A 22831-nucleotide genomic window follows, 5' to 3' on the forward strand; every position below is an offset into this window, starting at 1 on the left:
GACTTCTCCTGGACCACCCATATTGAAGCAACGACCATGAAAGCACAACAACGCCTCTACTTCCTTAGAAGGCTTAAGAAGCTCAGCATGTCCCCAACAACTCTCACCAACTCCTACAGATGCGCAGCAGAAAGCATTTTATCAGGATGCATCACAGCTCGGGTTGGGAACAGCTCCATCCAAGAAATTGCAGCGAATTGTGGACGCAGCCCAGACCATCACACAAACCAACCTCCCTTCTATTTACTCCATCTACACCTCACGCTGCCACGGCAAGGCCAGCAGCATCATCAAGGACCAGTCGCACCCTTGATTAGTACGGGTGTCAGAGGTTATGGGGAGAAGGCAGGAGAATGGGGTTAGGTGGGAGAGATAGATCAGCCATGATTGAATGGCGGAGCAGACTTGATGGGCCGAATGGCCTAATTCTGCTCCTATCACATGAACTTCCGACCCTGGTCACTCCCTCTCCTCCCCTCTCCCATCAGACAAGTGGTACAGAAGTGTGAAAATGCACACCTCCAGACTCAGGAACAGCTTTTTCCCCTCTGTTATCAGGCTTCTGAACGGTCCTTCCATAAGCTGGGGTCCTGTCCGATTCACCTCTGCCCCATTGCAGACATTGGACTTTGTCTCTGGAACTGATGCGCTACAATGCTGAGAACTATATTCTGCACTGTATCTTCCCCCTTTGGTCTACCTATTGGACTGGAGTTTGACTTGATTGTATTTATGTTTAATAACTAGGGTCCCAATCTTCCAACCTACCTCATTGTAGACATTGTACTTTTTCTCTGGAACTGCAAACGCTACTACGCTGTAACATGATATTCTGCACTCTGGTATTTTTGTTTTCGCCCTACCTGTTGTACTTGTCTGTGGCTTGTTTGCACTCATACAGTGTGATTTGACCAGATAGCACGCAAACAAAAGCTTTTCACTGCATCATGTAACAATAATTCACACAGTTATAGGAGCAGAATTGGGCCAATTGGTCCATCAAGTCTACTCCGCCATTCAATCATGGCTGATCTATCTCTCGCTCTTAACCCCATTCTCCTGCCTTCTCCCCATAACCCCTGACACCCGCACTAATCAAGAATCTATCTATCTCAGCCTTAAAAATATCCATTGACTTGGCCTCCACAGCCGTCTGTGGCAAAGAATTCCACAGATTCGCCACCCTCTGACTAAAGAAATTCCTCCTCACCTCCTTTCTAAAAGAGCGCCCTTTAATTCTGAGGCTGTGACCTCTGTTCCTAGACTCTCCCACAAGTGGAAACATCCTGTCCACATCTACTATCTGTGGCAGCTCGATCTACAATAAACAATTTATTGTTCAAACTGATACCTTGGCCATTACGTCCACCCATAAACACTGCCCTATCAGGTTCATTCAACCTCTGATCTTCCAGAGAAAATAATCCGACGTGGTCCATTCTCTCATTATAACCAATCCTTTCCACAATTAGTTTAAGAAAGAACTGCAGATGCTGGTTTAAATCGAAAATAAACACAAAATGCTGGAGTAACTCAGCGGGACGGGCAGCATCTCTGGAGAGAAGGAATAGGCGACGTTTCAGTTCAAGACACTTCTTCAGACTGTCCTTCAGGTATATCCGAAACGTCGCCCGTTCCTTCTCTCCGCAGATGCTGCCTGACCCGCTGAGTTACTCCAGCACTCTGTGAAACGTCACCTACCCATGTTCTCCACAGATGCTGCCGGACCCGCTGAGTTACTCCAGCACTCTGTGAAACGTCACCTATCCATGTTCTCCACAGATGCTGCCTGACCCGCTGAGTTACTCCAGCACTCTGTGTCTATTTTTGATTTAAACCAGCATCTGCAGTTCTTCCCTACGCACCCTCTAATCCAGGCAGCATCGGCTTGGTGTGGGTTTGTACTTGTCATCTGTACTGAGGTACAGTGAAACGGTTTGGTTTGAAGGCTTTTCGATCAGATCAGATGTACATTTTGCAAAATAATTTTGTTTATATTGGCAGCGGGTAGAGTTGCTGCCTCACAGTTCCATCCCGACTGTGGGTGCTGTCAGTGTGGAGTTTGCATGTTCTCCCATTGACCAAGGGGGTATTCGCCAGGTGCTCCGGTTTCCTCCCACACTACTAAGACGTGCGGGGTTTGTAGGTTAATAGGCTCCTCTGTAAATTGCCCCAAGTGTGTAGGGAATGGATGAGAAAGTGGGATTGTGTGGAACTTTTAAGATGAACAGGTTCAAGGTGAAGAGGAAAAGATTTAATAGGAGTCTGAGGGGTAACTTTTTCACACAAAAAGGGTGGAGGGTGTATGGAACAAGCTGCCAGAGGAGGTAGTTGAGGCTGGGACTATCCCAACGTTTAAGAAATAGCTAGACTGGTACATGGATAGGACAGGTTTGGAGGGATATGGACCAAACGCAGGAAGGTGAAACTAGTGTAGCTGGGACATGTTGGCCGGTGTGGGCAAGTTGGGCTGAAGGGCCTGTTTCCATGCTGTATCTAAAATAACATGATAGGCACAAAATGCTGGCGTAACTCAGCGGGTCAGGCAGCATCTCTGGAGAACATGGATAGGTGACGTTTCACAGAGTGCTGGAGTAACTCAGCGGATCAGGCAGCATCTGTGGAGAACATGGATAGGTGACGTTTTGGGTTGAGGCCGAAACCTCACTCATTCCTTCTCTCCAGAGATGCTGCCTGACCCGCTGAGTTTAGTTTAGTTTGGAGATACAGCGCGGAAACAGGCCCTTCGGCCCACCGAGTCCGCGCCGACCAGCGATCTCCGCACATTAACACTATCATACATACTCAACAGACTAGGGACAATTTACATTTATACCAAGCCAATTAATCTACAAACCCGCACGTCTTTGGAGTGTGGGAGGAAACCGGAGCACCCGGAGAAAACCCACGCGGGTAATGGGGAGAACGGAAAAACTCCGTACAGACAGCACCCGTGGTCGGAATGGAACCCGGGTCTCTGGCGCTGCGAGGCAGCAACTCTACCGCTGCGCCTCTGTGCCGCCCCCAGCATTACTCCAGTTACTCCAGCACTTTGTGTCTATATTTGGTGTAACCCAGCGTCTGCAGTTCCTCGCTACAAACAACACAATAGGCAGTAGGTGAGGTTGTGGTCGGTACCTAGGGTGCTGGCTGGGCTCCCTGTGCCAGCGAGGCGGCGCTTGTACAGAGTATGTACCACCTTGGCACTGCCAAAGTGTTTGAAGCGACCCTTCACGTTATTGTAGTACCACTCCAGCGACTGAGCCCTCAGCAACCTGCGGAGACAAGGGAACAGTTAAACCAGCGAGAAAACATGTCCGCCCACAGTCACACGGCACGCAGACATGGTCACTACTAGAGCTTCAAATTCCTGGGCGTGCACATCTCTGAAGATCTCTCCTGGTCCGAGAACACTGATGCAATTATAAAGAAAGCACATCAGCGCCTCTACTTCCTGAGAAGATTACGGAGAGTCGGTATGTGGAACTTCTACAGATGCACAGTAGAGAGCATGCTGACCGGTTGCATTGTGGCTTGGTTCGGCAACTTGAGCGCCCAGGAGCGGAAAAGACTGCAGAAAAGACTGCAGAAGGTTGTAAACACTGCCAAGTCCCACCTACCCGCGTTTGATCCGTATCCCACCACACCTGTCCTATCCGTCTAACGGTTCCTTAAACGTTGGGATAGTTCCTGCACTGATCCAAAACCATCTGCAGAGAGGCGCCTCCACTACTGAATACATTACATCGCCACAAGCAACTGCAGATGCTGGTTTACCAAAGAAAGATACAAAGTGCTGGAGTACTTCAGCAGGTCAGGCCGGCATTTGGCAGGAGAATGGGGTTAGGAGGGAGAGATAGATCAGCCATGATTGACTGGCGAAGTAGACTTGATGGGCCGAATGGCCTAATTCTACTATTGCTTATGATCTTATGATTTCTGATTGGTGGTCGGCGTGGACCCGGTGGGCCAAAGGGCTTGTCTTCACCTTTCATCTCAACTACCTCCTCTGGCAGCTCGTTCCATACACCCACCACCCTCTGTGTGAAAAGGTTACCTTTCAGGTTCCTATTAAATCTTTCCCCCCTTCACCTTGAACCTATGTCCTCTGGTCATAAGGTCAAAAGGAATAGGAGTAGAATTAGGCCATTCGGCCCATCCAATCCAATTGCAAATTGATTGCATTGATTGCAAAAGCAATTCTAGCTTTCGCACCACTGTGTGAAAATTGCAGTGAAATGTGATTAATAATGAAATTCCCGCTGTTTAATTACAGTCCTAGAAACTGCTGAATAGAAATTCCTAGAATATAGCAACACCTAGAAATAGACGCACAGAGTCTCTTGCCCAGAGTAGGGGAATCGAGGGCCAGAGAACACAGGTTCAAGGTGAAGGGGATATGATTTAATAGGAGTCTGAGGAGTAACGTTTTCACACAGAGAGTGGTGGGTGTATGGAACGAGCTGCCAAAGGAGGAAGTTGAGGCTGGGACTTTCACAACATTTAAGAAACAGTTAGACAGGTACATGGATAGGACAGGTTTGGAGGGATATGGGCCAAGCGCAGGCAAGTTTCCTGAATAGTGAAAGGTCTGGATAGAGTGGATGTGGAGAGGATGTTTCCACCAGTGGGAGAGTCTAGGACCTCAGAATTAAAGGACGTTCCTTTAGGAAGGAGATGAGGAGGAATTTCTTTAGTTAGAGGGCGGTGAATCTATGAAATTCTTTGCCACAGAAGGCTATGGAGGCCAAGTCGGTGGATATTTTTAAGGCAGAGATAGATAGATTCTTGATTAGTACTGGTGTCAGGGGTTATGGGGAGAAGGCAGGAGAATGGGGTTAGGAGGGAGAGATAGATCAGCCATGATTGAATGGCGGAGTAGACTTGATGGGCCAATTGGCCTAATTCTGCTCCTATCACATATGACCTTCGAACGGAGACGAGGAAACACTTTTTCACAGAGAGAGTTGTGAGTCTGTGGAATTCTCTGCCTCAGAGGGCGGTGGAGGCAGGTTCTCTGGATGCTTTCAAGAGAGAGCTGGATAGGGCTCTTAAAGATAGCGGAGTCAGGGGATATGGGGAGAAGGCAGGAACAGGGTACTGATTGGGGATGAACAGGCACGATCACATTGAATGGCGGTGCTGGCTCGAAGGGCCGAATGGCCTACTCCTGCACCTATTGTCTGTCTATTGACCTTATGACTAACCCTTCACGTGATTTTATGCGGCTGGGATAACGTTTTACTGCACTTTGCACCAGATGTCCCATCTACACACTTGCCCACATTTGGCCCATATTCCTGTTCAGTTTAGAGATACAGCATGGCAACAGGCCCTTCGGCCCACTGATTCCATGTGACCAGCGATCACCCGTTCACACTAGTTCTGTGCTACTCCTACTTTCCCATCCACTCCCTACATAAAGAAAGCTCATCAGCGCCTCTACTTCCTGAAAAGATTACGGAGAGTCGGTTTGTCAAAGAGGACTCTCTCTAACTTCTACAGGTGCACAGTAGAGAGCATGCTGACCGGTTGCATCGTGGCTTGGTTCGGAAACTTGACCGCCCCGGAACGGAAAAGACTGCAAAAAGTAGTAAACACTGCCCAGTCCATCATCGGCTCTGACCTCCCTACCATCGAGGGGATCTATCGCAGTCGCTGCCTCAAAAAGGCTGGCAGCATCATCAAAGACCCACACCATCCTGGCCACACACTCATCTCCCCACTACCCTCAGGTAGAAGGTACAGGAGCCTGAAGACTGCAACGACCAGGTTCAGGAATAGCTACTTCCCCACAGCCATCAGGCTATTAAACTCAACTCAAACAAAACTCTGATCATTAATAGCCCATTGCACTTTATCTGCTTATTTATGTGTGTATATATATATTCAATGGTATATGGTCGCACTGATCTGTTCTGTATTTATTTATGCCTACAATATTCTGTTGTGCTGAAGCAAAGCAAGAATTTCAGTGTCCCATCTGGGACATGACAATAAACTCTCTTGAATCTACAATCACACAGCATGCAGACATGGTCACCTACATTGTGTAGGAAGGAACTGCAGATGCTGGTTTAAATCGAAGGTAGACACAAAATGCTGGAGTAACTCAGCGGGACGGGCAACATCTCTGGAGAGAAGGAATGGGCGACGTTTCGGGTCGAGACCCTTCTTCAGACTGATGTCAGGGGAGGGGGCGGGACAGGGATAGAATGTGGTCGGGGACAGTAGGACTGGTGGGAGAACTGGGAAGGGGGAGGGGATGGAGAGAGAGGGAAAGCAAGGGCTATCTGATGTTAGAGAAGTCAATGTTCATACGGCTGGGGTGTAAGCTGCCCGAGCGAAATATGAGATCCTGTTCCTCCAATTTTTGCTGGGCCTCACTCTGACAATGGAGGACAGAAAGGTGAGATTGGGAATGGGAGGGGGGAGTTGAAGTGCTGAGTCACCGAGAGATCAGGTTGGTTAAGATGGTCACCTACAGTCTGTCACACAGCAGGCAAAGTTAGTCATTATTATTGTCGGATCATATATAGTGTGTGTACAAATACAGCACATGTATATGTATTTATGTATGTAGACACAAAATGCTGGAGTAACTCAGCAGGACAGGCAGCATCTCTGGAGAGAAGAAATGGGCGACGTTTCAGGTCGAGACCCTTCTTCAGTTTTACAAAGAGCGTGTGAGATGGCTTTGATGTTTATATATATGTGTGTGCGTGTATGTGTTATTTATATATATATATATATATATATATATTATATATATATATTACTATATAGGTGATATATATGTGTGTGTACATATACAAATATACACACACTCACATATATATATATATATATATATATATATAGAAACATAGAAAATAGGTGCAGGAGGAGGCCATTCGGCCCCTCGAGCCTGCACCGCCATTCATTGTGATCATGGCTGATCGTCCCCTATCAATAACCTGTGCCTGCCTTCTCCTCATATCCCTTGATTCCACTAGCCCCTAATATATATACTGTCGATACGGAGTTTGTACGTTCTTCCTGTGACCTGCGTGGGTTTTCTCCGGGTGCTCCAGTTTCCTCCCACACATCTAAGACGTTAAGGTTTGTAGGTTAATTGGCCTCGGTGTGTGTGTGTAGGATAGTGTTAGCGTGCGGGGATATCGCTGGTCGGTGCGGTCTGGGTGGGCCGAAGGGCCTGTTTCCGCGCTGTTTCTCTAGACTAAACTGAACTACACAGCGGGGTGTCGGGTGGGACCTCCGCTGAGGATGTGACGGACACGGGAAAGGGAAAAGTGTTTGGGGGAGAAGTTTCCGGAATCACCCGGAATGATCTAGAAACCGCTTTTAATGTTCCATTCCATCAGAAAAAAAAATCAATACTTAACTGGGGAAAAAAAAATGTTCCTGCATAATGCAATTTCTGGGAATGAAAGACCTGGGCACGTTTAAACCTCTTTTAAAGACATTAGGCCAGCAGCGGCCATTAATAATTTATTGAGCATTTGCATTAAAACCTTTGATTCTTTGATGTCTTTGATTCGGAGAGCTCTCCTTCGAATGGCTCTGGGTGCCTTTACCCATGTTGGCGAGAGTCCAGAACCAGGGGTCACACACAGTTTAAGAATAAGGGGTCGGCCATTTAGGGCTGAGATGAGGAAAACATTTTTCACTCAGAGAGTTGTGGGTCTGTGGAATTCTCTGCCTCAGAGGGCAGTGGAGGCCGGTTCTCTGGTTAATTCCCGGGATGGCGGGACTGTCATATGCTGAGAGAATGGAGCAGCTGGGCTTGTACACTCTGGAGTGGAGTTACTCTCTCACTCTGAAGGATGAGAGGATATCTCATTTAAACATATAAGATTATTAAGGGTTTGGACACGCTAGAGGCTGGAAACATGTTCCCGATGTTGGGGAGTCCAGAACCAGGGGCCACAATTTAAGAATAAAGGGTAAGCCATTTAGAACGGAGATGAGGAAACATTTTTTCTCACAGAGAGTTGTGAGTCTGTGATATTATCTGCGGGCGGTGGAGGCCGGTTCTCTGGATGCTTTCAAGAGAGAGATAGATAGGGCTCTTAAAGATAGCGGAGTCAGGGGGTATGGGGAGAAGGCAGGAACGGGTACTGATTGGGTATGATCAGCCATGATCACATTGAATGGCGGTGCTGGCTCGAAGGGCCGAATGGCCTACTCCTGCACCTATTGTCTATTGTCCATTGAATCTGTGGACTTCTCTGTCGCAGCAGGCAGTGGAGGCCAATTCATTGGATGTTTACAAGAGAAAGAGTTAGATTTAGCTCTTTGGGCTAAAGGAGTCAGAGGGATATGGGAAAAAGCAGGAACGGAGTACTGGATTCTGGATGATCAGCCATGATCATATTGAATGGCGGTGCTGGCTCGAAGGGCTGAATGGCCTACTCCTGCACCTATTTTTTATGTTTCTATGTTTCTATGTGGCAGTTCAGTTTGGTTTAGAGATACAGCGCGCAAACAGGCCCTTTGGCCCGTCGAGTCCGCGCCGACCACATACACTGGGTATGCCCGACACACCCGGGACAATTTATAGAAGCCAATCAACCTACAAACCTGCACGTCTTTGGAGCGTGGGAGGAAACCGAAGATCTCGGAGAAAACCCGCGCAGGTCACGGGGAGAACGTACAAACTCCGTACAGACAGCACCCGTAGTCGTGATCGAACCCGGGGTCTCGCGCGCTGTGAGGCGGCAACTCCACCTCCCACACTCCAAAGACGTACAGGTTTGCAGCTAAATTGGCTTCGATAAAAATTGTAAATTGTTCCTAGTATGTGTAGGATAGTGTTAGTGTGCGGGGATGGCACAGACTTGGTGGGCTGAAGGGCCTGCTACCATGTTATATCTGTAAACTAAACTACCAGCTTATAATCCTCCAACATTTTCGCCACCTCCAATGGGATCCCACCACTGGCCACATCTTCCCATCTCCACCCCTTTCTGCTTTCCGCAGAGACCGTTCCCTCCCCAACTCCCTGGTCAATTCGTCCCTTCCCACCCAAACCACCCCCTCCCCAGGTACTTTCCCCTGCAACCGCAGGAGATGCAACACCTGTCGCTTTACCTCCCCCCTCGACTCCATTCAAGGACCCAAACAATCTTTCCAGGTGAGGCAGAGGTTCACCTGCACCTCCTCCAACCTCATCTACTGTATCCGCTGTTCCAGATGTCCTGTGTATCGGCGAGACCAAGCGCAGGCTCGGCGATCGTTTTGCTGAACACCAGCGCTCAAGTCCGCCTAAACCTACCAGATCTCCCGGTGGCCCAGCACTTCTACATCCCCTCCCATTCCCACACTGACCTTTCTGTCCTGGGCCTCCTCCATTGCCAGCGCAAATTGGAAGAACAGCACCTCATATTTCGCTTGGTCCGCTTCCACCCCAGCGGTATGAACATTGACTTCTCTAACTTCAGATGGCCCTTGCTTTCCCTCTCTCTCCATCACCTCCCCCTTCCCAGTTCTCCCACCAGTCTTACTGTCCCCGACTACATTCTATCTCTGTCCTGCCATCTCCCCCGACATTAGTCTGAAGAAGGGTCTCGACCCGAAACGTCACCCATTCCTTCTCTCCAGAGATGCTGCCTGTCCCGCTGAGTTACTCCAGCATTTTGTATCTACCTTCAATTTAAACCAGCATCTGCAGTTCCTTCTGAAACTAATTGCGGTGCGGATGTCAAATCTGAGAGCTGCAAAAATAAAACCACATTTGATGAGATTGTGATGGTGGGTGTGGAGGCTGCTTGGTGCTGAGGGAGGCAGATTAACGGCTCACATTCACCGCATTCAAGCAGAAAGCGTCCGACATCCACATTACAGTGGAGAATCACCAGGATGTCACGTGCACTTGCAGGCTTGAGTTACAGGCAGAGAGGTTGGATAGCCTGGGACTTTTATTCTTGGAATGTAGGAGGCGGTTGGGTGACCTTTAGACTTTAGAGATGCAGCGGACAAACAGGCCCTTCGGCCCACCCAGTCCGCACCGACCAGCGATCACCCCGTACACTAACACTATCCCACACACACTTGGACCCAAATTTACATTTAATCGACAACAGACAATAGGTGCAGGAGTAGGCCATTCGGCCCTTCGAGCCAGCACCGCCATTCAATGTGATCATGGCTGATCATCCCCAATCAGCACCCCGTTCCTGCCTTCACCCCATATCCCCTGACTCCGCTATCTTTAAGAGCCCCATCTAGCTCTCTCTTGAAAGTATCCAGAGAATTGGCCTCCTGAGACCAAGAATTCCACAGATTCACAACTCTCTGGGTGATAAGGTTTTTCCTCATCTCCATTCTAAATGGCTTACCCTTTATTCTTAAACTGTGTGGCCCCTGGTTCTGGACTCCCCCCAACATCGGGAACATGTTTCCTGCCTCTAGCGTGTCCAAACCCTTAAGAATCTTATGTTTCAATAAGAACCCCTCTCATCCTTCTAAACTCCAGAGTGTACAAGCCCAGCCGCTGCATTCTCTCAGCATATGACAGTCCCGCCATCCCGGGAATTAACCTTGTAAACCTACGCTGCACTCCCTCAATAGCAAGAATGTCCTTCCTCAAATTAGGGGACCAAAACTGCACACAATACTCCAGGTGTTTCTTTATTGTCGAAGTAAAACAGTAAGATATTCATCCAGACTGATCAATGTTGGGTAGCTCCGCATGTTAGAAAGCTCCGCCAATGGTGGGAAGCTGTGCCGTCCCACCATGCTTCCTGCGAACTAACTAGAAAACTATAAGATTCTCCCAAGAATCCCAGCAGCCAACACGCCTCCGACTATTAATAAATTGCGCCCAAGTAATCACTGGTTCCACCCTCATGCTTCCATAGTCTCCTTTATTCAACTGTAACACTGACACCTATTTACCCTTCTCCCTCTCAAATCCTAGATTAAAACATCATGTTATGGTCGCTACCCCCCAATGGCTCCTTTACCTCAGTTCCCTTATCAAATCCGGTTCATTACACAACGTTAAATCCAGAATTGCCTTCTCCCTGGTAGGCTCCAATACAAGCTGCTCTTAGAATCCATCACAGAGGCACTCTACAAACTCCCTTTCTTGGGGTCCAGTACCAACCTGATTTTCCCAGTCTACCTGTATGTTGAAATCTCCCATAAAAACCACTGCATTACCTTTACCTCATGCCAATTTTAACTCTTGATTCAACTTGCACCCTATATCCAGGCTACTGTTTGAGGGCCTGTAGATAAGTCCCATTAGGGTCTTTTTACCCTGATACTTCCTTAGTTCTATCCATACTGACTCCACATCACCTGTTTCAATGTCACCCCTCGCAAGGGACTGAATTTCATTCCTCACCAACAGAGGTACCCCACCCCCTCTGCCCACCTGTCTGTCTTTTCGATAGGAGGTATACCCTTGAATATTCAGTTCCCAGCCCTGGCCCTCTTGCAGCCAAGCCAATTAACCTGTAAACTTCTTTGTTCAAGAAGGAACTGTAGATGCTGGAAGATCGAAGGTACACAAAAATGCTGGAGAAACTCAGCGGGTGAAGCAGCATCTATGGAGCGAAGGAAATAGGCGACGTTTCGGGCTGAAACCCTTCTTCAGACTGATGGGGGGTGGGGGGGAGAAGGAAGGAAAAAGGGAGGAGGAGGAGCCCGAGGGCGGGGGGATGGGAGGAGACAGCTCGAGGGTTAAGGAAGGGGAGGAGACAGCAAGGGCTAGCAAAACTGGGAGAATTCAACGTTCATGCCATCCGGACGCAAGGTCCCCAGGCGGAATATGAGGTGCTGTTCCTCCAATTTCCGGTGTTGCTCACTCTGGCAATGGAGGAGACCCAGGACAGAGAGGTCGGATTGGGAATGGGAGGGGGAGTTGAAGTGCTGAGCCACCGGGAGTTCAGGTAGGTTATTGCGGACTGGGCGGAGGTGTTCGGCGAATCGATCGAAACTTGTACGTCTTTGGAGAGTGGGAGGAAACCGAAAATCTCGGAGAAAGCCCACGCAGGTCACCGGGAGAGAACGCACGAACGTATAGACAGCACCCGTAGTCAGGATCGAACCTGGGTCTCTGGCGCTGTGAGGCAGCAACTCTACCGCTGCCCCAACGTGCCGCCCTAGATGTAATAAATCTCCACTGTGGTCTATGAGAGCAGCAGTCTGCACCACATACTGAATATATTTCTGTTTATTTGGAGTATTGTGTGCCCTTCATAAGTCCGTTAGTGATAGGAGCAGAATTAGGCCATTCGGCCCATCAAGTCTACTCCGCCATTCATTCACGGCTGATCTATCTCTCCCTCCTAAGCCCATTCTCCTGCCTTCTCCCCATAACCCCTGACACCCGTACTAATCAAGAATCTATCTATCTCTGCCTTAAAAATATCCATTGACTTGGCCTCCACAGCTGTCTGTGGCAAAGAATTCCACAGATTCACCGCCCTCTGGCTAAAGAAATTCCTCCTCATCTCCTTCCTTAATAAATGTCCTTTAATTCTGAAGCTGTGCCCTCTGGTCCTCGACTCTCCCACCAGTGGGAACATCCTCTCCACATCCACTCTATCCAGGCCTTTCACTTCTGGACACCCCTGACATGTAGGAGGTGGAGGCTTTGGAGAGAGTGCAGAGGAGATTTGCTAGAATGATGCCAAACACTTTAACTCCCCCTCCCATTCCCACACTGACCTTTCTGTCCTGGGCCTCCTCCATTGTCAGAGTGAGGCAGTTGACACCCCAGCGGTATGAACGTTGACTTCTCTAACTTCAAATAACTCCTGCATTTCCATCTCTGTCCCTCCACCACTCAAGTCATCCTGCTAGTTCCATTGTTTATATCACTTCATTATCATCTCTCCCACAGCCAACAATGGACCATTGTGGGCTCCACCTTTCCTCGGTCATCGGTACCGGTTTCGATTTGTTTTGAACTTTTTCAAACATCCTGTTTCCCTCTCCCCTTAATGTGAAGAAGAGTCTTGTCCGAAAACGTCACCCACAAATGTTACTTTCCCCCCACAGATGCTGCCCGACCCGCTGCGTTACTCCAGCACTCTGTGAAACGTCACCTATCCATGTTCTCCACAGATGCTGCCTGACCCGCTGAGTTACTCCAGCACTCTGTGAAACGTCACCTATCCATGTTCTCCACAGATGCTGCCTGACCCTTTGCCTCAGAGGGCGGTGGAGGCCGGTTCTCTGGATGCTTTCAAGTGAGAGCTAGATAGGGCTCTTAAAGATAGCGGAGTCAGGGGATATGGGGAGAAGGCAGGAACGAGGTACTGATTGGGGATGATCAGCCATGATCACATTGAATGGCGGTGCTGGCTTGAAGGGCCAAATGGCCTACTCCTGCACCTATTGTCTCTTGTATATTGTCTATTGACCAGCTGAGTTACTCCGGCACTCTGTGTTTTATAACCAGCATCTGCAGTTGCTTGTCCCTGCAGTGTAGAGCATCGATTCCTTTGACAAAGTCCAATGTTCTTAATTTATGCAAATCTGCTTCTGACATAACATCTACTCCAACCAGTGCAATCCAATGAATGTAATAAAATTATATATTTTGTTGTTGCAGCTGTCAGGTTTAACATCCGCACTGTGACGTTAGTGAATCCCCTGTGGACTGTGAGTGGAGCAGTATCATCAACAGCGCTGAACTGACTTACACAGTCATAGAGTGATACAGTGTGGATACAGGCCCTTCGGCCCAACTTACCCACACCGGCCAACATGTCCCAGCTACATAGAGTGATACAATGTGGATACAGGCCCTTCAGCCCAACTTGCCCTCACCGGCCAACATGTCCCAGCTACATAGAGTGATACAGTGTGGATACAGGCCCTTTGGCCCAACTTACCCTCACCGGCCAACATGTCCCAGCTACATAGAGTGATACAATGTGGATACAGGCCCTTCAGCCCAACTTGCCCTCACCGGCCAACATGTCCCAGCTACATAGAGTGATACAGTGTGGATACAGGCCCTTTGGCCCAACTTGCCCACACCGGCCAATATGTCCCAGCTACATAGAGTCATAGAGTGATACAGTGTGGATACAGGCCCTTCGGCCCAACTTGCCCACACCGGCCAATATGTCCCAGCTACACAAGTCCCACCTACCCGCGTTTGATCCGTATCCCACCACACCTGTCCTATCCGTCTAACGGTTCCTTAAACGTTGGGATAGTTCCTGCACTGATCCAAAACCATCTGCAGAGAGGCGCCTCCACTACTGAATACATTACATCGCCACAAGCAACTGCAGATGCTGGTTTACCAAAGAAAGACACAAAGTGCTGGAGTACCTCAGCTGGTCAGGCCGGCATTTGGCAGGAGAATGGGGTTAGGAGGGAGAGATAGATCAGCCATGATTGACTGGCGAAGTAGACTTGATGGGCCGAATGGCCTAATTCTACTATTGCTTATGATCTTATGATTTCTGATTGGTGGTCGGCGTGGACCCGGTGGGCCAAAGGGCTTGTCTTCACCTTTCATCTCAACTACCTCCTCTGGCAGCTCGTTCCATACACCCACCACCCTCTGTGTGAAAAGGTTACCTTTCAGGTTCCTATTAAATCTTTCCCCCCTTCACCTTGAACCTATGTCCTCTGGTCATAAGGTCAAAAGGAATAGGAGTAGAATTAGGCCATTCGGCCCATCCAATCCAATTGCAAATTGATTGCATTGATTGCAAAAGCAATTCTAGCTTTCGCACCACTGTGTGAAAATTGCAGTGAAATGTGATTAATAATGAAATTCCCGCTGTTTAATTACAGTCCTAGAAACTGCTGAATAGAAATTCCTAGAATATAGCAACACCTAGAAATAGACGCACAGAGTCTCTTGCCCAGAGTAGGGGAATCGAGGGCCAGAGAACACAGGTTCAAGGTGAAGGGGATATGATTTAATAGGAGTCTGAGGAGTAACGTTTTCACACAGAGGGTGGTGGGTGTCTCGAACGAGCTGCCAAAGGAGGAAGTTGAGGCTGGGACTTTCACAACGTTTAAGAAACAGTTAGACAGGTACATGGATAGGACAGGTTTGGAGGGATATGGGCCAAGCGCAGGCAAGTTTCCTGAATAGTGAAAGGCCTGGATAGAGTGGATGTGGAGAGGATGTTTCCACCAGTGGGAGAGGACCTCAGAATTAAAGGACGTTCCTTTAGGAAGGAGATGAGGAGGAATTTCTTTAGTTAGAGGGCGGTGAATCTATGAAATTCTTTGCCACAGAAGGCTGTGGAGGCCAAGTCAGTGGATATTTTTAAGGCAGAGATAGATAGATTCTTGATTAGTACGGGTGTCAGGGGTTATGGGGAGAAGGCAGGAGAATGGGGTTAGGAGGGAGAGATAGATCAGCCATGATTGAATGGCGGAGTAGACTTGATGGGCCAATTGGCCTAATTCTGCTCCTATCACATATGACCTTCGAACGGAGACGAGGAAACACTATTTCACAGAGAGAGTTGTGAGTCTGTGGAATTCTCTGCCTCAGAGGGCGGTGGAGGCAGGTTCTCTGGATGCTTTCAAGAGAGAGCTAGATAGGGCTCTTAAAGATATGGGGAGAAGGCAGGAACAGGGTACTGATTGGGGATGATCAGGCACGATCACATTGAATGGCGGTGCTGGCTCGAAGGGCCGAATGGCCTACTCCTGCACCTATTGTCTGTCTATTGACCTTATGACTAACCCTTCACGTGATTTTGTGCGGCTGGGATAACGTTTTACTGCACTTTGCACCAGATGTCCCATCTACACACTTGCCCACATTTGGCCCATATTCCTGTTCAGTTTAGAGATACAGCATGGCAACAGGCCCTTCGGCCCACTGATTCCATGTGACCAGCGATCACCCGTTCACACTAGTTCTGTGCTACTCCTACTTTCCCATCCACTCCCTACATAAAGAAAGCTCATCAGCGCCTCTACTTCCTGAGAAGATTACGGAGAGTCGGTTTGTCAAAGAGGACTCTCGCTAACTTCTACAGGTGCACAGTAGAGAGCATGCTGACTGGTTGCATTGTGGCTTGGTTCGGCAACTTGAACGCCCCGGAACGGAAAAGACTACAAAAAGTAGTAGACACTGCCCAGTCCATCATCGGCTCTGACCTCCCTTCCATCGAGGGGATCTATCGCAGTCGCTGCCTCAAAAAGGCTGGCAGCATCATCAAGAACCCACACCATCCTGGCCACACACTCATCTCCCTGCTACCTTCAGGTAGAAGGTACAGGAGCCTGAAGACTGCAACGACCAGGTTCAGGAATAGCTACTTCCCCACCATCAGGCTATTAAACTCGGCTCGGACCAAACTCTGAACATTAATAGCCCATAATCTGTTTATTTGCACGTTATCAGTTTATTTATTCATGTGTGTATATATTTATACAATGGTATATGGACACACTGATCTGTTCTGTATTCATGCCTACTATATTGTGTTGTGCTGAAGCAAAGCAAGAATTTCATTGTCATATCTGGGACACATGACAATAAACTCTCTTGAACACTAGGGGGCAGTATACAGAGGGCCAATTAACTTACAAACCCGCACGTCTTTGGAACGTGGGAGATAAACAGGGCAACCGGGAAAAAACCTCGCGGTCACAGGGAGAACGTGCAAACTCTGTACAGACAACACCCGTGGTGTTGCAATATCAAGCCCGGGTCTCTGGCGCTGTGAGGCAGCAAGTCTCCCGCTGCGCCACCGTGCAGCTCTAAAGTTTCTTTCCTGTTTACTACGGCCAGGTATCCTTTAAATGTTGTTAGAATAAGTAAGTAAGTTTATTGGCCAAGTATTCACATACAAGGAATTTGCCTTGGTGCTCCGCCCACAAGTGACAACATGACATACAGTGACAGTTACGAATAACTCAGAAAACACTAAACATTAATAATATTTTCCCCTTCACCTTAAACCCATGTCCTCTGGTTCTTGTGTTCAAAAAGGAACTGCAGATGCTGGAATATCGAAGGTACACAAAATTGCTGGGGAAACTCAGCGGGTGCAGCAGCTGCACCCGCTGAGTTTCCCCAGCAATTTTGTGTATCCTCTGGTTCTTGATTCCTTTACTCTGGGTAAAAGGCTGTAGGTGCACAGAGTCTCTTGCCCAGAGTAGGTGAGTCGAGGACCAGAGGACATAGGTTCAAGGTGAGAGGGGGGAAAAGATTTAATAGGAATCCGAGGGGTAACTTTTTCACACAAAGGGCGGTGGGTGTATGGAACGAGCTGCCAGAGGAGGTAGTTGAGGCTGGGACTATCCCAAGGTTTAGGAAACAGACAGGTAAATGGATAGAACAGGTTTGGAGGGATATGGGCCAAACGCAGGCAGGTGGGACTAGTGTAGATGGGACATGTTGGCCGATGTGAGCAAGATGGGCCAAAGGGCCTGTTTCCACGCTGTATCACTCTGCAACTCGGTGACTGTGCAATCACCAAATGTATTCCCATCATGATTTTGTAAACCTCTATAAGATCACCCCTCATCCTCCTGCGCTCCAGGGAATAAAGTCCTAGCCTGCCAATCCTCTCACTATAGCTCAGGCCCTCAAGTCCTGGCAGCATCCTCGTAAACCACCACCCCTGGCAGCGCGTTCCAGGCACCCACCACCCTCTGTGTAAAAAAAAACCTGCCCCGCACATCTCCTTTCAACTTTGCCCCTCTCACCTTAAAGCTGCGCCCTCTAGTGGTGGACATTTCCATCCCAGCTTTCCCTACCTCTCGTAGAGTCACACAATGTGGAAACAGGCCCTTCGGCCCAACAAGCCCATGCCGGCCAACAATGTCGCAGCTGCACGAGTCTCACCTGCCCGCGTTTGGTCCATATCCCTCCAAACCCTCCCTTCATAACAAGAGGATTTCAGTATCGGAGTAGAGAGGTTCTTCTGCAGTTGTATAGGGCTCTGGTGAGACCACATCTGGAGTATTGCGTACAGTTTTGGTCTCCTAATTTGAGGAAGGGGACATCCTTGTGATTGAGGCAGTGCAGCGTAGGTTCACGAGATTGATCCCTGGGATGGCGGGGCTGTCATATGAGGAAAGATTGAAAAGACTAGGCTTGTATTCACTGGAGTTTAGAAGGATGAGGGGGTGGTTCTTATAGAAACATATAAAATTATAAAAGGACTGGACAAGCTAGATGCAGGAAAAATGTTCCCAATGTTGGGCGAGCCCAGCACCAGGGGCCACAGTCTTACAATAGAGGGGAGGCCATTTAAGACTGAGATGAGAAAAACCTTTTTCACCCAGAGAGTTGTGAATTTGTGGAATTCCCTGCCACAGAGGGCAGTGGAGGCCAAATCAATGGATGGATTTAAGAGAGAGTTAGATAGAGCTCTAGGGGCTAGTGGAGTCAAGGGATATGGGGAGAAGGCAGGCACGGGTTATTGATTGGGAACGATCAGCCATGATCACAGTGAATGGCGGTGCTGGCTCGAAGGGCCGAATGGCCTCCTCCTGCACCTATTTTCTATGTTTCTATGTTTCTATCCAAACCTGTCCTATCCATGTACCTGTCCCTACAGCTCAGGCCCCTCGAGTCCTGGCAACATTCTCGTAAATCTTCTCCAGACTAATCTCCCCTTAATGCGACATTTAGAGGATTTTGTAATCGCATTATTGGAATTTTTAACGCTCACTTTATGAGTATTTCTTCACAGCAATATTTCATCTTCATCGTAAGCACCACTGGTAATCAATAGTGCCGATACAGGGCGATTGATGGCCTGATGCTGAGTCGGCATATCTTACTCCAGGGTCACTGAATCATTTTGCCGTGAATGCCGTCTCTCAACCAACCTGCCTCGATAAGCAAAACATACCAAGCAGTACAACCGAGTGCAAAACACAAAGAGCTGGAGGATGTCAGCAGGTCGGGCAGCATTTTAGTTTAGTTTAGTTTAGAGACAGAGGGCGGAAATAGGTCCTTCGACCCATCTAGCTCTCTCTTGAAAGCATCCAGAGAACCTGCCTCCACCGCCCTCTGAGGCAGAGAATTCCACAGACTCACAACTCTCTGTGAGAAAAGGTGTTTCCTCGGCTCCGTTCCAAATGGTTTACCCCTAGGTCTAAGCGGAAGCTCAGAGGGGATAGAGCCTTTTCTGTTGCTGCTCCGGCACTCTGGAACACCTTGCCGTTGCACATCAGACAGGCCCCCTCACTGTCCATCTTCAAATCCTCCCTAAAAACTCATTTTTATTCTCTGGCTTTCAACACTGGCTGAGACATTGCTCCTGTTCTTAGTGCTTTTAATGTCTTTTAATTTTTACTGTTTTTTTAGTCCTTCGTTTTACGGTTTTTAATGGTTTGTAATAACTTTTTGTCCATGAATTCTCATGTACAGCACTTTGTGGCAACTGCGGTTGTTTAAAGTGGTTTATAAATAAAGTTATTATTATTATTATTATTATTCTTAAACTGTGTGGCTCCTGGTTCTGGATTCCCCCAACATCGGGAACATGTTTCCTGCCTCTAGCGTGTCCAAGCCCTTAACAATCTTATATGTTTCAATAAGAATCCCTCTCATCCTTCTAAATTCCAGAGTGTACAAGCCCAGCCGTTCCATTCTCTCAGCAGACGACAGTCCCGCCATCCCGGGAATTAATCTGGTGAACCTACACTGCACTCCCTCAATAGCAAGAATGTCCTTCCTCTTGTAGCATGGAAACAGCCCCCTCAGCCTATCCATCGATCACCTGTCCAATCTAGTTCTCTATGTTATCCCACTTACTCATCCACTCCTTACACACAGTGTTCAGAGGCCAGCATGAAGTGTGAAAACGCACACCTCCAGATCCAGGGACAATTTCTTCCCAGCTGTTATCAGGCAACTAAACCATCCTACCACAACCAGAGAACTACTGAACTACCGCTGAACTACTATCTACCTCCTTGGTGGACTATCCTTCATCAGACTTTGCTGGCTTTACCTTGCACTAAACGTTATTCCCTTATCATGTTGCCTCACCCGCTGAGTTTCTCCAGCACTTTTGTCTACCTTCGATTTTCCAGCATCTGCAGTTCCTTCTCAAACAAAAATCTGTAGCCTCATTTTGCTCTGGTCTTATATTTCATTCACATGTTTAAACTATAATGTTTTTTATTAATGTTTAATGTTTTATGTTTTATTCTTAATTGTTACTCTATGTCTTGTTGTTACTTGCGGGCGGAGCACCAAGGCAAATTCCTTGTATGTGAATACTTGGCCAATAAACTTACACATAAACTTCATAAAGCTGTACAGCATGGAAACAGGCCCTTCGGCAACCTGGGCCAGTCGCATTCGCCTTGCATTTAGCTCGCATCCCTCTAAACCCTTCCGACGATACGATAGAACTTGATTTCTCCCAGGAGAGCAATTGATCTGCCTACAGTCATCAAACGCAAGACACCACCTCCAGGTCACTCAGATCGGCCGACTTGGGGTTACTGACCATCCCATGGTCTAGGCATAAGCTCAGGGGCGACAGTGCTTTTACGGTTGCAGCTCCTAGACTATGGAACAGCATCCCTCTTCCCATCAGAACTGCCCCCTCCATCAACTCTTTTAAGTCTGGACTTAAAACCTATTTCTACTCTCAAGCCTTTCTTGACGTCCTCTGAGGGAGCACTGTATGTATGTATATATCTATGTATTGTTGATCTATGTACCATTCTATGTAGCACATTAGTACCTGCACTGATGTAAAGCACTTTGGTCAACGAGAGTTGTTTATAAAATGTGCTATAGAAATAAAATTGACTTGACTTGACATCAAAGATGAAATTAAAGTGACGAGTGGAAAGACCAGGATTGGGGGTGGTGCAAAGATTGGGGAGGGGGGGGCGAGGGGGGCGAGGGGCAGAGGGGAGGGGAGGGAGAGAAGGGAGGGGGGGGAGGGGAGAGGGAGTCAGTCTACCCCATGACAGAAGTGGGGAGAGGGAGGAGTCCCCTCCCTATGGATATCCTGTCCATATATCTGTCCAAATGTAATTTTAAAAAGTCGCAATGGCATCTGCTTCTATAGTTCCCTCTTGTACAGCCCGTCTTGTAAAAAAAATACGTCCATGAATCATTCCGCCTGGTCTCAACCTTCTCTGAACTCCAATGAAATTAGCAATTTTCTCCTGACTAATAAAAATCATATCTAGTGTCTGGGCAGCTGATAACAGCGAATAGGCTTCAGGTCGAGAGCTCATAGAAATATAGAAACATAGACAATAGGTGCAGGAGTAGACCATTCGGCCCTTCGAGCCTGCACCGCCATTCAATATGATCATGGCTGATCATCCAACTCAGTATCCCGTACCTGCCTTCTCTCCATACCCCCTGATCCCTTTAGCCACAAGAGCCACATCTAACTCCCTCTTAAATATAGCCAATGAACTGGCCTCAACTACCTTCTGTGGCAGAGTATTCCAGACATTCACCACTCTCTGGGTGAAAAATGTTTTCCTCATCTCGGTCCTAAAAGATTTCCCCCTTATCCTTAAACTGTGACCCCTTGTTCTGGACTTCCCCAACATCAGGAACAATCTTCCTGCATCTAGCCTGTCCAACCCCTTATGAATTTTGTAAGTTTCTATAAGATTCCCCCCTCAATCTTCTAAATTCTAGCGAGTACAAACCGAGTCTATCCAGTCTTTCTTCATATGAAAGTCCTGACATCCCAGGAATCAGTCTGGTGAACCTTCTCTGTACTCCCTCTATGGCAAGAATGTTCTTCCTCAGATTAGGAGACCAAAACTGTACGCAATACTCCAGGTGTGGTCTCACCAAGACCCTGTACAACTGCAGTAGAATCTCCCTGCTCCTATACTCAAATCCTTTTGCTATGAATGCTAACATACCATTCGCCTTCTTCACTGCCTGCTGTACCTGCATGCCTTCTTTTAATGACTGGTGTACCATGATACCCAGGTCTCATTGCATCGCCCCCTTTCCTAATCGGCCACCATTCAGATAATAGTCTACTTTCCTGTTTTTGCCACCAAAGTGGATAACCTCACATTTATCCACATTATACTGCATCTGGCATGCATTTGCCCACTCACCCAGCCTATCCAGGTCACCTTGCAGCCTCCTAGCATCCTCCACACATCTAACACTGCCCCCCAGCTTTGTGTCATCCGCAAATTTGGAGATGTTGCATTCAATTCCTTCGTCCAAATCATTAATATATATCGTAAATACCTGGGGTCCCAGCACTGAGCCTTGCGGTACCCCACTAGTCACTGCCTGCCATTGTGAAAAGGACCCGTTTACTCCTACTCTTTGCTTCCTGTCTGCCAGCCAGTTCTCTATCCACATCAATACTGAACCCCCAATACCGTGTGCTTTAAGTTTGTATACTAATCTCTTATGTGGGAGCTTGTCGAAAGCCTTCTGAAAGTCAAGATATAACACATCCACTGGTTCTCCCTTATCCACTCTACTAGTTACATCCTCGAAAAATTCTATAAGATTCGTCAGACATGATTTACCTTTCGTAAATCCATGCTGACTTTGTCCAATGATGTCCTCATGAAGCAATGAGAAATATTCACGAGGTGACAGAACAATCCCCCTAAACATGGCCTGTTCATTCCCTCCACAGATGCTACCTTGTGCTTTATTCAAGTTTCCATCTGGCCATTACAACAGACAATAGACAATAGGTCTAGGAGTAGGCCATTCGGCCCTTCGAGCTAACACCGCCATTCAATGTGACGAAATAAATTCCTGCTCATCTCCTTCCTAAAGGAACGTCCTTTAATTCTGAGGCTGTGGTCCTGGATATATATATAATGGTATATGGACACACTGATATGTTCTGTATTCATACCTACTATATTGTGTTGTGCTGAAGCAAAGCAAGAATGT

At 47.9% G+C, this 22831-nt stretch overlaps 1 protein-coding gene across 1 annotated transcript in view; it reads right to left on the minus strand.

Annotated features, from left to right (window-relative positions):
- Nucleotides 1–22831, minus strand: part of LOC116985313 (rab effector MyRIP-like) — a 128722-nt gene that overhangs the window by 50482 nt on the left and 55409 nt on the right. Inside the window, exon 4 of the mRNA XM_033040022.1 lies at nucleotides 3139–3275. Coding sequence (XP_032895913.1) covers nucleotides 3139–3275 — 137 coding nt within the window. The remainder of the gene's footprint in view (nucleotides 1–3138; nucleotides 3276–22831) is intronic.

The sequence above is a fragment of the Amblyraja radiata genome, chromosome 2 (genome assembly GCF_010909765.2).
Source record: "Amblyraja radiata isolate CabotCenter1 chromosome 2, sAmbRad1.1.pri, whole genome shotgun sequence".
Classification (NCBI taxonomy): domain Eukaryota; kingdom Metazoa; phylum Chordata; class Chondrichthyes; order Rajiformes; family Rajidae; genus Amblyraja; species Amblyraja radiata.